Genomic DNA, 14,417 nt, shown 5'->3' with positions numbered 1-14,417 from the left:
GCATGATTTTCATACATTTGTGGTTCAAAGCATCTGTGATTTCAGTGCCTGTTTCCACTAAAGTTGTGAACAAAATAGTGTGAATTAGGCAAAATTTGTTCTATCCCATTTTTTCCTGTACTGCAGATATTTATTAACATAGAGACAGATATGTTTGGACTTGCTCAGTTGATTGTGTCCTGTCTCTCTAGAACCCAGTCATGTGACGAGCCTGCAATGTCTACCGGACACCACCAGTATGTTTCTAAACTGGACCATCATTGAGAATGATATTAAATCTTATGAGCTGACTGTGAATACATTTCCAAAGAGAGTCCTCCAGCAACCTATACTAGCTTTGGTTGTTTCCCAATCTAATGTTACTCTGGTAGAGCTGACTACAAATACCTCATATCAAATCCAAGTTAATGCTGTTGGCAGGAATGACATAAAGGGCCCATCTGTGACAATAGTGTGCAACACATCTGTGGAAGGTATTGATTGTAATCTCACCATTGATTGTACCAAGGGTTACTCTTTGTGCTGCATTTTAATGCGGCGCCATCTATCAATTCCAAGCAACATTTCTTATTTTCCGTTGCAGTTCTTCCACCACCTGTGAGAATGGACCTCCCCCAGTTTGATGCCAGTTCCAGAATCATCATTTCTCCTGACATGTTCAGCGAAGAAAATGGTCTCATAGAGTATTATGGAATTGTTGTCACCACCAATGAGTCTTGTAAGTATCTAGCTCTCCATGTGCTTCGCTTGGTAGGAGAGGTTTCTTAATGTAGGTTTAGGTTTTATTAAATTTTTATACCGCCCTTCTCCCGAAGGACTCAGGGCGGTGAACAGGGCATATCATAAAACTACAAAAATACAAAAGTTAAAAAAGAATTAAATTATTGCCCACAGTAAAAACAATAGAAAATATATATAAATATTAAAACCCTAAGTAACTCCCCATCAGGCCAGGCCAGCTTGTTCAAATAAATGGGTCTTTAACCCGCGCCGGAAGGAGCGGAGATCCGGTGCCATCCGGAGCTCAACCGGCAGCTGATTCCACAAAGCCGGAGCACCCACAGAGAAGGCCCTCCCCCTGGGGGCCACCAGCCGACATTCTCTGACTGGAGGCACCCTGAGAAGGCCCTCTCTGTGGGAACGCACAGGGCGGAGGGGAGTCGACGCCGGCAGCAGGTGGTCCCCGAGGTATTCCGGACCCATGCCATGTAAGGACTTAAAAACCATCACTAAGACCTTGAACCTCACCCGGAGGTGAGGTTAGGACCTTAGTGCTGTAATGTAGTGCTTGTCTCTATCTTTCCAGTACTGAGACCTACTCAAGAAATCATTTCCCACACATGGTATGACCACTATTATGGGAAGGAAGACTCATATTTGGCTGTGCTGCTGCCAAACCCGTTTCATCTTAATGAGAGCACCAGCCTCAAGGCTTGGCCAGTGCCTGTGGGTGCAGAAGATTGCAGCAACTCCCGAGCAACTTGCAATGGAAAGCTGAAAACAAATACACAGTACAGGTAGGAATGTAAAAAAAAATTATGCTGTAAAATACTAAAGGTTTGTTTGATTTTCATTGGTTATCACCTAGGAACCTTGAGGGAGTGTGCAACTAGCCTCTAGTATTTCCTTAACTAGTTAACAATCATACTAGTCCCATCCATCTCCTAGATTTTTGTGAGAATAAAAGAATGGCTATCGAAGCATGCCCAGCGGCTGAACTCTTGGGAGACCTGAGGATAATATAAATACAACTAATTACTGTAAGTTTAAGTCAGTAAATAGAATAATCAGAAGTTTTATTTCAATATTCCTATAGGTTCAGCATTGCTGCATTCACTAGATATAGCCAACAGACTCCAAAAGTGTCCTTCACAGCATTCTCAGGTAAGGTCTATTCTTTGTTTATATTCTGAATTAAATAGATGTCTAGTTTCTATCTAATTTCATTAGGGTTTCTCCTCCCTGTCCCAAATATTCAAAGGAATATATTAAATTATTTTATTATATTACCAGCTGTCCAATCCTTTGCATGTCTATCCAGAAATAAGCTCCCATCTTACTGCCATATAGGACATATAGTGTCAGGTGCAAGTAACCAGGAATGGGAATTGAGTTCAAAGCACTAAAACTTTATTTATATGCTACCTATACACAAGAATCTGATCTACTAATGGTCAAGCCACATTGGCGTTAGATAAGGATCAATGGAATTCATGGGGGCTGGGCTTGGATTTCTTGTGGAGTGTAATGATTACAAAATTATGATGCATTTGACCCTGCCTTTGGGCTCACCCTGCTCATCTCCTACATATAGAAGGTATGTACATTGGAGCTGCCATTAACCAAACAAGGCTTGCTTCCATCACCTCAACAAGACCTGCCGAGTCAGAGTCCAAATCCAAGTGAGTCCATGTGACTTTATCTGCCAGATGCCTATTTTTTTTTCTCAGAGCAACTGTCCAGATGATCTAGAGGGTCATTCCTCCAGCAAGGAATATTGATTTATTTGTATTTATTCTTGCTGGAGGGCTGCCAGGTGGCTAGCTAGGTGGTGTAGGCATGATAAGAAAGGGGAAATAACTATGTTTTGCAGCCCTGATGCAATCCCCAATGTGGGGCTCTTACTGGTCTTAAATGTTGTTGTAGGTATCTCTTCTGAACAGGTTCTGTGGGTACAATATTCCTGGAAAATCTTTTGGCTCTGTGGGCCACACAGTTCACTCAGTGACATTTCCAGACCACATCTGTGCATGCGCATGTATAACCTACTGCTTCTTTTCTGTACCCATCTTGTACCCCAGTACACACTGTTCAGTTCTCACAGTATCTTCCAGCATCCTGTCTTCCCATCCAATTAAACTATATCAGACTACTCTACATTGGTTTTTGACTGTAATAATGGTTGATTGATTGATATCTCAATACTACTGGTATTCTATTCTGTTATGGGTTATGAAGCTGTTCTTATGGGCAATCATTTGTCTTTCCTCGTAGAATAGTGCCTTAATGATAATGCCATATGCTTTCTAATCAAATTATACTACAAATTATTTTGACAACTTTTTTTTTCTGGGCCTGAGAGAAAGTTAATTTAATTTTAATTTAATTTATTAATATTTCTATACCGCCCTTCTCCCGAAGGACTCAGGGCGGTGTACAGGGCAAGAATAAAACACAGAATTACAAAAATTAAAAGGTAATTAAATACATGCCCATAAAAAACAGTTGATACATTAATAAAAACCCCAATAAAATGATAATTAAAAAACCCCACCAATCCCCCCCTCAGGCCAGGCCGGCTTGTTCGAACAGGTATGTTTTCAGATCGCGGCGAAATGTAATTTTTCTTTGTTTTGATATCTAGCAGCAGCTGCTTCAGCAGATTCTGCAACTTTGCCTGCCCCAGTTGTGGCTGGAATCATTATGGGATTCCTTGTGACAGTCACAGCCATTTCTATATGGGTTTATTGGAAACATTTAAGAACCAGAAGGTAATAAAATAAACCAATAAAGTAAAATATAGGATTGTCTGCTTTGGAGCTGGGCATGGGAAGCGAGTGGAAGTAGTATAAAAATGGTCCTAGCTTAGATTTTTTTAAGATAGCTGATCTATTTAAATGTGCACGTTCCTGTCCATAATATATGAGTTAGTTGAATAGCACTAGAAGGTAAGAAAAACATCTCAACAAAAGTCTATCAAAATGCAGTTATGAACAGTTGCAGAGATAGAGAGATGATGATGGATATGGAGAGATATGGACATGGAGATGGAAGGGGAGGGTAAAATGAAGAGAGGGAGGGAGGGAGGGAGAGAATGGAAGAGATGAAGTAAATTTGGAAAGACGTACCTCCTCACCAAAACAATAGCAATGTCTGTGTTATGATTTCAGAATAGAAAAGGGTAATATACCTCAAGAAATGACCATCTACAGTCTCAGGTAAGTGAATCAATACTCATCTTTCTTAAGCCAGATATTAGATGTGGTAGGATAGATACTCCAATGTTTTTATGAAAGAACAATTGCGACATTCTCAGAGCTCAGCTTTGATTTGCAATGAAAAATTATCTCCATGTTGACCTTGGGAAGTTAGAAACAGCATTTGATTTTCTTTTGGCATAAACAAGGATTTTTAAACTATATCCTTAAAACAGGGATAAGTAATCAATACCTATCCAACTTTTCTAGCATATCCAAAGCTTTGAGATAATAGCAGACATGCTATCATAAAGAGTATAACTGGATATTGAAGTCCATAGCTGTAGTAAAAGCAACTCATGAGCATTCAGGGAACTAAAGTCTCTGGCATTGCAATAAAATTCAGTTAATTTTGCTTCTATTGCAAAACAAGTAGTGTATATTGCTAACTTAGGACTTAACTAAAAGAAACATGAATTCTATCTAGCTTATTGTATATGTTGGTTATGTCAGCCTTGTGACATCTAAGTTGTCTGCTTAGCACATCTCCTGTTTCATTGCTCTCTGAGCATTTTTTAATTCCTTGCAGGAATACCCATCGGCCAATCCCTCTGCAAAGTTTTAGACAATATTATGAGACAAGGACAGCAAACTCAAATAATGGGTTCTTTCAGGATTTTGAGGTAATGATTCTAGGTAAAATTCTATCCAGGCTTAACTATGGCCATAATTAAACAACAGCTGTATTCTTTCTAGCTTATATAAAGCTAGAAAAGAGTTAACCAAACTGCACCATCCACTGTTATCTTCTTCAATTTGATGCTCTCTGGACTATTTTTTTTCCAAATAACCCTTCCCTGTTCACTTTTTCAAAGTCCATTAAAAGATGCTTATTATATCAAGCTATGGGCCTGTTGGCCTTACAAGCAAGGAATTCTAGAAATTGAAGTTCCAACATATCTAAAAAGTAGTAGATTAGAGAAGGCTAGTCCATTACAGGCAAGCCTGATAATTAATACAAGCTACTGCACGTATTAATCTATGTACACTGTCTCCTTTCTTCTTGCTACTCATAGCTGGTAATTTAATCTGGAAGAAATGGCCTTTCTTTGATAGTCACTAACTCTGCCACAATCCATTAAGTGCACCCCAAAGGACTGTATTTCATGGAGCCTATAACTATCAATATATTTTCTGTTATAAACAATATACAGGGATGAAGGATTATAATACAGTTAATGTATAGACTGCAGAAGAATAACCTATTTAAGAATTTTAGCAGTTTGAGGTTTACAATATAAGAGCTATGGAGGGTGGATGGTTGTTCGTCTCTGATGAAGTCTTCACTTTTTATAAATCAGCTCACCAAGAATATCCCTTCATGAAAAAGTTTTGTCCTAAATGAGTACTGTAAATTACTTCTCTGTAGGTGGTAAGAATTGTGAGGAAAATGTTCAATGATGCAGTATCAAGTAGCAGTGAGTCTTTAAATTTAAACACATTTTCCACCTCTAGGACGTATATTTTAAAGCATTTAAGAGAGGTTGTGGAAAAAGTTGGATGCAGCTGCTTCTTGCATTTGATCCTTAGCTTTACAGTTGGTCAGCTTCAATACTATGGGAAATATTTGTTTCAAATATATCTTAAAAATTGCCTTTCCAAATTCATTCCACATCTTTACATCCCTTGGAATACAATTCCCGTCATCCCAAGAAGCATAGATATTGGCTGTGCTAGCTTATGGGAATTGTAATTGAAGATATCTAAATTATGCTTTTTTCAAATTGAAGCCTGGCTCAAACTGGGAGAAGGATTTTGAGAATATGTGACTATACTATGAAAGATTTTTTTTTCTTTTGCATTGTACAGGAGCTGAAAGAAGTTGGAAAGGAACAGCCAAAGACAGAAGCTGAAGTTCCAGCCAATGCCATCAAGAATCGATATCCTCATGTTCTACCGTGTAAGATCTCAACAGAATCATACAAAAACATTTGTTTTTGTTTTGTTACAAGTTTTTAAAATTACAAATACAAAAAAACAACAACAGAAAGCCAGATAACTTAAAAAAAACCCTAAACAAACTAAATAAGGGTGACAAAAGAACATAACATATAAAACAAGGAAAATAGAAAAGAAATTATGAAATATCTGAGAGTATCACCTATATAGTAAATGTTAAATAATATAAGAAAATTTCAAATCAAAACAGAATGATATCTGTGCCAAAAGCAATAAATTGCATCCATTTTTGTAGAAAAAAATTGCCTTTTTTGAGAATGAATAAATCACATACAGTCATGGCCGAAATTGTTGGCACCCCAGAAATTTTTCCAGAAAATCAAGTATTTCTCACAGAAAAGTATTGCAGGAACACATGTTTTGCTATACACAGGTTTATTCCCTTTGTGTGTATTGGAACACAACAAAAAAGGGAGGAAAAAAAGCAAATTGGACATAATATCAAAAAAACTCCAAAAATGGGCCGGACAAAATTATTGGCACCCTTTCAAAATTGTGGGTAAACAAGATCGTATCAAGCATGTGATGCTCCTTTAAACTCACCTGGGGCAAGTAACAGGTGTGGGCAATATAAAAATCACACCTGAAAGCAGATAAAAAGGAGAGAAGTTCACTTAGTCTTTCCATTGTGTGTCTGTGTGTGCCACACTAAGCAAGGACAACAGAAAGAGGAGAAGAGAACTGTCTGAGGACTTGAGAACCAAAATTGTGGACAAATATCAACAATCTAAAGGTTACAAGTCCATCTCCAGAGATCTAGCTTTGCCTTTGTCCACAGTGCGCAACATTATCAAGAAGTTTGCAACCCATGGCACTGTAGCGAATCTCCCTGGTCGTGGACAGAAGAGAAAAATTGATGAAAGGTTGCAACGCAGGATAGTCCGGATGGTGGATAAGCAGCCCCAAACAAGTTCCAAAGAAATGCAAGCTGTCCTGCAGGCTCAGGGAGCATCAGTGTCGGTGCGAACTATCCGTCAACATTTAAATGACATGAAACGCTATTGCAGGAGACCCAGGAGGACCCCACTGCTGACACAGAGACATAAAAAAGCAAGATTACAGTTTGCCAAAATGTACTTGAGTAAGCCAAAATCCTTCTGGGAAAACGTCTTGTGGACAGATGAGACTAGGATAGAGCTTTTTGGTAAAGCACATCATTTTACTGTTTACCGAAAATGAAATGAGACCTACAAAGAAAAGAACACAGTACCTACAGTGAAATATGGTGGAGGTTCAATGATGTTTTGGGGTTGTTTTGCTACCTCTGGCACTGGGTGCCTTGAATGTGTGCAAGGCATCATGAAATCTGAGGATTACCAAAGGATTTTGGGTCGCACTGTAGAGCCCAGTGTCAGAAAGCTGGGTTTGCATCCGAGATCTTGGGTCTTCCAGCAGGCCAATGACCCCAAACATACGTCAAAAAGCACCCAGAAATGGATGGCAAGAAAGCGCTGGAGAGTTCTGAAGTGGCCAGCAATGAGTCCAGATCTGAATCCCATTGAACACCTGTGGAGAGATCTTAAAATTGCTGTTGGGAAAAGGCGCCCTTCCAATAAGAGAGACCTGGAGCAGTTTGCAAAGGAAGAGTGGTCCAAAATTCTGGGTGAGAGGTGTAAGAAGCTTATTGATGGTTATAGGAAGCGACTGATTTCAGTTATTTTTTCCAAAGGGTGTGCAACCAAATATTAAGTTAAGGGTGCCAATAATTTTGTCCGGCCCATTTTTGGAGTTTTGTTTGACATTATGTCCAATTTACTTTTTTCCCTCCCTTTTTTGTTGTGTTCCAATACACACGAAGGGAATAAACCTGTGTATAGCAAAACATGTGTTCCTGCAATACTTTTCTGTGAGAAATACTTGATTTTCTGGAAAAATTTCTGGGGTGCCAACAATTTCGGCCATGACTGTATGTTTGAATCTAATCCTTAATGTCTCTAATAATAATGTATTTCCATTTTCTACAAATTATTTGCGTAGTACCTTTATTTTTGGTTTTTCTTTAAAGTATCTTACTTTAACCAAGGCTTTATGTGGTATTTTGATGCAGCTCTTAGGTGAAAACCTGATTTATTTTAAAGAGGCACAAAAGCATACAGTAGAAAATAGATTAGTTAGTGGCTTAAGGTATTGGACTAGGACTGAAGACAACCAGGTTAAGTCTATCTTCAGCCATAGAGGCTCACTGGATGAGTCTTTATGAGGCTCACTGTCAGTCAATCTCTCTCAGCCAATCCACTTCACAGGGTTGTTGCTGTGGTAGTTTTGGAAGAGAGTGCTTTGTACATTGCGCCTAGGGAAAAGAATATAACATGCATACATACAGAATTTCCAGGTTTTGAACTTGGGTTTTCCTGAATATTGTCCAGTGTTTTAATAACTTTACTGTTTTGGCTCTTATATATTTATAGTTGTGCACATAAACCTGAAAAGAACTATATTACCTGTTATTACTGTAGCTGTCTTATGTTGTATATTTTGTACTTTTTTCAAAACAACTCTTAACTCTGCTTTTATTACAGATGACTATTCTCGAGTGAAGCTGAGGCTGCTGGATGGACAACCCCATTCTGATTATATCAATGCCAACTTTGTGCCAGTGAGTTCCTGTACATTATCTTGGTCCCACATTTAATATTAGGAACATTATGTTAGCATCCCTGTAATAGGAATTTCATGTGAAATTTTACAAATGAATGTAACGATTTATCAGAGTTGGCTACCCCAGGGAGTAGAATATATGACTAGTAATTGAATTAGAACTGAACACAATTTACAGAAGAAAATTGAGAGAGATGTGGCTGATAAGCAGTAGAACAGTAGAAAATTGGGAGGCAAAATCGTGTGCAATACATTAAGACAACTGTGGTGCCCATGTCCATATAATGTCAGTAGTATATAATAATGTCAATAAGCAAAGCATAACTAAAATAAGAGATTTAATTACAATTAGAGGGCATAGATATCACATCGTTCAAAACTAGAGGGTTTTTTAAAATTCTAATTACATCCCTGTTGTTAACTCTCTTTATCCTTTATGTAATTATAGAAGATCCAGTATTTCTCTTCAGTGAGATAAATAGAAAGATTATACCAAGCCCAACAAGGCAAAATAAAAGAAAAGGAGGCTAAAAAAGGAAGATAAAGCTTTGTATGCCAGATGTTCTGTTCATAACTTGCTGAGAAGGCAACTCCACATATATAACAATTCTTTCCTGGATAGATTTTTCTCCTTAATCTGTCCTTGAGTTAAAGTTTGAAGTTTCTATACAATCTCAAATATGTCATCTACTGGCGTTGTAACAAAAAAAGACTCTCATGTTTGAGCTTTCAAGTAGCAAATGAATTATTACATTTTTCTTATCTTTTTTGTATTTAAAAATGTACAGCTGCTGTTATAAGAGAGTTGGGGTGTGTGTGACATCACAGCATCCAGGCAATAAGAGTCATGTAAATTCAGTTTTTTCTTAAACATGCAGAAATTGGATTTTTCCACCAGAGGTTAATCCTAGAGAAGAATAGGTGTGTTTGGATTTAATGCATCAAGGGCTCTCCTGGAGCAGCCCTGTTGCTCTAAACATGTTACTTCTCTCTTCTTTTTTTCTTGCTAATTACAGCTGTATGTTAAAAAGCTTGGATGTATCCTCATGCCTCTCTGGTGATCTATCCAGGTAAAGGCTACCCTCCATCCCCAGCCCCCCACCTGTATGTGTGTGCATGCAGTAATTTATATTTGCATGCACATGCCTGTCTAGTTATACATGGACAGTGTATTTATTTGCACAGCAGTCATGTTTGCATGCCTGTGTTAGAATAACTGTGCTTAACTTGCACATTACCTTTTTCATGTAGGATCAAATTTCCTTAGCAAAAGTAAAGCTGTATCTCCTTTACGTTCTGCATTGGCTTAAAGCAATTGGCTAGCCACTGCTGGAAAGAAGCTACAGATCTTGGTCTTCCCTGTCCACCCAAACAGTTCTTTTACTTCACTACTCTAGGCAGTGGGAGACATGGTAGAAATAACAGCTTTTAACTTTCCCCCCATATTATTGTCCATTCAATTTTACGTTCCTGGCCACCAAACTTTAGACCAGTGTTTCTCTACCTCAGCAACTTTAACATATATGGGCTTCCAACTCCTGGGGAATTCCGGGAGTTGAAGTCCATACATCTTAAAAGTTACTAAAATTAAACAAATAATTATCCATCATAACTAGAGATGAGATTAGATGGAGAGGAATGGGAAACTATCAAATCAGATTATGCAATTGTATTTCTATTTGAATGTGAGGTTGAATTATCTTAAGTTTTAATATAAGGTACAAACCAGATAGAATAATGAGACCTGGGACTGCAGAGGGATGAATCAGTGGCATGATGGCTTTTCCTTCCCTGAAAATAGCCATGGGACAACAGGGGAGTTTGGTTAGGAGTGAAAGAGGAACAATAAATTGACTTAACCATTTCTACAGTGGACACAGAGCATCCTATAATGCGTATGGCAATAGCACTTATACACCGCTTCACAATTCTTTACATCCCTCTCTAAGCGGTTTACAGAGTCAGCATATTGTCCCCAATTCTGGGTCCTCATTTTACTCATCTCGGAAGGATGGAAGGCTGAGTCAATCTTGAGCCGGTGAGAATTGAACTCCTGGCGGTGCAATACTGCACCACCACGATTCTTACTTCCCTTTGCTCAAAAGGTAGGATTAAGATTAGATCTGATGTTCATTCTGTGGAGGGTTTGGCTTGATCTCTTATCCTTTGAGAAGGTAAGGAATATGAAAGAGGTGAAAACTATATACAGCAGAGATGTCAAACTCATGACGTAACGTGACTTCATGCGACATATCAGAGCTTTTTTCCCCATTGCCGCCAATATATATTTTTTATTTTAATTCCATTTATATCCCGCCCTTCTCTGAAGACTCAGGGCGGCTTACAAGCTTAGCAGTAGCGTTCATTCTATGTATATGCCTGCTTATTAGGGCTTTCACACACACACCCCCAAGCGGCATTATTACAAAGTCAGCTTAATTGCCCCCAACAATCTGGGTCCTCATTTTACCTACCTTGGAAGGATGGAAGGCTGAGTCAACCTTGAGCCTGGTGGGATGCGAACCTGCACTAATTGCAGGCAGCTGGTGTCACTTAAGGAGGCATTAGCCCACTGCTCCACCAAGGCGTGGGTACGGTTTCCTCGTGACGCATCCGGCCTGTGGGCTGGCAGTTTGACACCCCTGATATACAGTAAGCTGAAATGGGTGATCTGAATGTCTAATTTCTGCTACAGAAAATGAACCTTCATTGTAAGTCTATAGTGGTAGCAGAGCATTCTAGGACATATTAGGTATCCCTGCAGGTGGGATCATACAACTAGAGAGTAACCATATATCTACTTCTTGCTAGAGACTATTTTCTGCAGAACTTTCCAGCCAGGAAGGTTCTGTCTTCTGATACCTCCTAGTTGGCATAGGTGTCCAGAACTTTATGCCAAAGTATTTCATCACTTCTAGAGCTTCCAGGTACCACTTGAAAGCTTTCACTGAGATCTCCAAGCATCTCTGGGATCTTTGAACTTTGTCAATGTCTCTTAGTATACCTGTTAGCCATATAGTAATCCCACTCTGGGTGAGAATGGGACATTATTCACATTAGCATCTATCATAAAAATGAAGATGTGGCTAGATTATTTGACCCTGCCTAACCTATCTGTGCTCTGGGGGATGAGTTGGCATAGCTGTTTGGCCCCTAGCAAAGATGGATGCAACAAGGGAGGCCCTTATGACTAAGGCCAAAGTCTTGTGCATTCTCACTAAAACAAAAATCCCTTCTGCTGTTCCCCAGGGGTTTGGAGATGCGTTGCATATCTTTACTGTCTGTCCCAAAACCAGAGCTGCCATAGAAGTGTGTGTGTGTGTGTGTGTGTGTGTGTGTGTGTGTGTGTTTTGAGAAGGTCTAGAGTGCCTATGGAAAATCCCACCCTAGAGCATTTATTCTTCTTAAGGGTTTTACTAAAGATCATGCAAAATAGAAAACATGTGATGTTAGCTACCGAGAATACCTCTCCCAGAGAAAGAAATGAAACTGCCAAAGCAGGAATTCACAGTTTTAATGTTAGGGAAAACCAGGGCTTTTTTGTCATAGAACGCCCAGAACGGAGTTCCGGCACCTTTTTTGGATGGAACCTTGTAGGGTAGGCAAGCCGGGTTGTGTGACATGTGTGAGTGCCGGCACTTTTTTTTTTTTTACAAAAAAAGCACTGGGGAAAACCTTTAGTCAAGACGGATCAAATGGCTCTCCAAGCCAGCAAGAGAACAGCCAATCCATTGATTTGCAAAAGGGGGAATGTTAACTTGGACCATAGTCTAGAACACAGGCCTGAAACCCGCGGCTCCAGAGCCACATGCGGCTCTTTCAGCCATCTCCTGTGGCTCCCAGTCCTCTGCCATGTGCAGTCCCCCCCCCAAAAAAAAGTGGGACTAAAAAAGTTCAACCAATCAATTCAAATATGCAGGGTAGGTGCATATCTCGCCTTGGCTCCACTCTTCAGTCAAACCCTGTTCTGCACATGCGCGCATGTATGCACATGCGCACACATTTTTTTTGCGGCTCCCAGTTTTTCCTTTTGTGAGGGAACCAGTTCCGAGTGGCTCTTTCACTGTTTCAGGTTGCTGACCCCTGGGCTAGAATATATGGGTTGATTCCTGTCGCTTCATACATAAAGAAATGAATGAAGCTTGTGAGCTTTCTGCCACAAGTTAGTTATACTAGTTCCTGTATAATGTAATATTTGGAGAGTTGAGATTTTCAGCTTTATCTCTGGCAGTTCCATGAGGAGCATATTGCCTAGTTTTCAAAGTAGTAGCTTTTTGAAAAAAACTGATGGATTTAGCGAATGGTAATTGGTCTCCTTCCCACTCCTCATCCAGTGTCCTGGAGAGAGGTAACTGATTAACATGCAGTATAAAGTAGTTACAGAGTATTTCTCCTTTATTCTGATGGCCTGCGTTTGGTATGTTGAGGCTAAGGTCTCCAGATGAAAGAGGGGTATAGAATGGGGGAAGACAGTGTTTAATAAATAAGCTATGGCTTTAGGTGAAATATCCTGGGGTCATCAACCCAAGTCATTCGAAAGGTCCTCCAGCATAATCCCAGTGAACAGCCCATGCAACTGTTGGCATTTTATGCTTGACCTTGATCTTCAGGGAAATAATAGCAAAATAAGAAGGGAAAAACGGAAATTAAGATTAAGAGTCTGTTGTGAAGCTGACATGTTGTGGAGGAAGGACTATGCTGTCCCCTTTTGCAGGAGGCAATGTGAAATCTAGTCCAAGTTTGCCTCTTGCCTTTGGATGACCCAGCTCCATGTACTTATGCATACATAACTAGTGACACATGTAGATTCCTGTCTAGTTTGGACACACACAAAAATCCTTTAGCAGAATTTAGTGGAATTTTCAGAGTTCCTTTGGCTAAAGCGTCATGTAGTTCTGGGAAACTTCAGTGATAGAAGTGACAAAGAAATTGATTAATAAATCATTGTGGAGCATCCTCTTCTTTAGATAACATTGGGTTAGTTCCATTCACTTTATCTTGCCAGTCAATCTTTCTTTCATCAAAGGAACTATTATTAGAAAGGATCATTTTTCCCTCTCTATTTGCTGTACATTAAACCATTTCTGTATAATGCAGGACATGAAGGAATTATGGATTTTGAGCTTTTTAGTTATGTTGCTCCTTGATTATTAAATATTTTAAAAGAATGTTCAGCAATTGTTGTTTAATTGGAAAGTTGTTTCTTTAGGACTGGGATTTTACAGAATTAGGACATCAGTTATAAAATCTCAGAAGATCATTTGAAGGGGGCTGATTACATTGACATTCTACTTAAGAATTTAAAAGACTTTCTATGCATAATGCACAAAATAATTAATATAAAATTGCTAGTTTATATCCATATTTATATTAAGATTTAAAGTTACAACGGGAGAGAAAGAGAGTCTTCAAGATGAGGAGAAGGAGGAATGCTTTCTATGTTTCTGCCTCAAAAAAAAATACTCAGTTTAATTATTGAAAGTTCTGTCTGTTGTTGCAGGGTTATAACTCCCCACAGGAGTTCATTGCTACCCAGGGACCTTTGAAAAAAACTATGGATGATTTTTGGAGACTGGTATGGGAGCAGAACATCTGTACTATTGTGATGTTGACAGTGGGCATGGAGAATGGACGGGTAGGTCTGGTGAACACCTGTTTTGGTCTACAGAGGAAATTATTATTCCTCACCCTGACACATCAATGGTCCTGAATAAATATGAGGGAGGGAGATTTATTTTCATGAATATTCTCAGAATCCTGTTTATTCTAGATCTAGCGGAAGGTAAGACTAGACCTCGTATGCAGAAACTTAACATATTCCTAAGATTTCTGTTTAAAATGATGGATTGTAGTTATATTGAGTTAGTGGGGTGAGCAAGTTAT

The 14,417-nt window shown here is 39.1% G+C and overlaps 1 protein-coding gene across 1 annotated transcript in view; it reads left to right on the top strand.

Moving 5' to 3' along the window:
* LOC310638277 (receptor-type tyrosine-protein phosphatase V-like) overlaps window positions 1–14,417 on the top strand; it is a 54,788-nt gene that overhangs the window by 27,550 nt on the left and 12,821 nt on the right. Inside the window, 10 exon segments of the mRNA XM_083359198.1 lie at window positions 192–473; window positions 584–718; window positions 1,307–1,517; window positions 1,817–1,884; window positions 3,365–3,491; window positions 3,891–3,938; window positions 4,507–4,600; window positions 5,787–5,877; window positions 8,456–8,532; window positions 14,035–14,169. Of these exon segments, the coding sequence (XP_083215324.1) occupies window positions 192–473; window positions 584–718; window positions 1,307–1,517; window positions 1,817–1,884; window positions 3,365–3,491; window positions 3,891–3,938; window positions 4,507–4,600; window positions 5,787–5,877; window positions 8,456–8,532; window positions 14,035–14,169 (1,268 nt within the window).

The sequence above is a fragment of the Vipera ursinii genome (genome assembly GCF_947247035.1).
Source record: "Vipera ursinii genome assembly, chromosome: 3".
Lineage (NCBI taxonomy): Eukaryota > Metazoa > Chordata > Lepidosauria > Squamata > Viperidae > Vipera > Vipera ursinii.
Note: the sequence above shows the minus strand (reverse complement) of the source record. Positions and strands in the feature narration are given on the sequence as shown.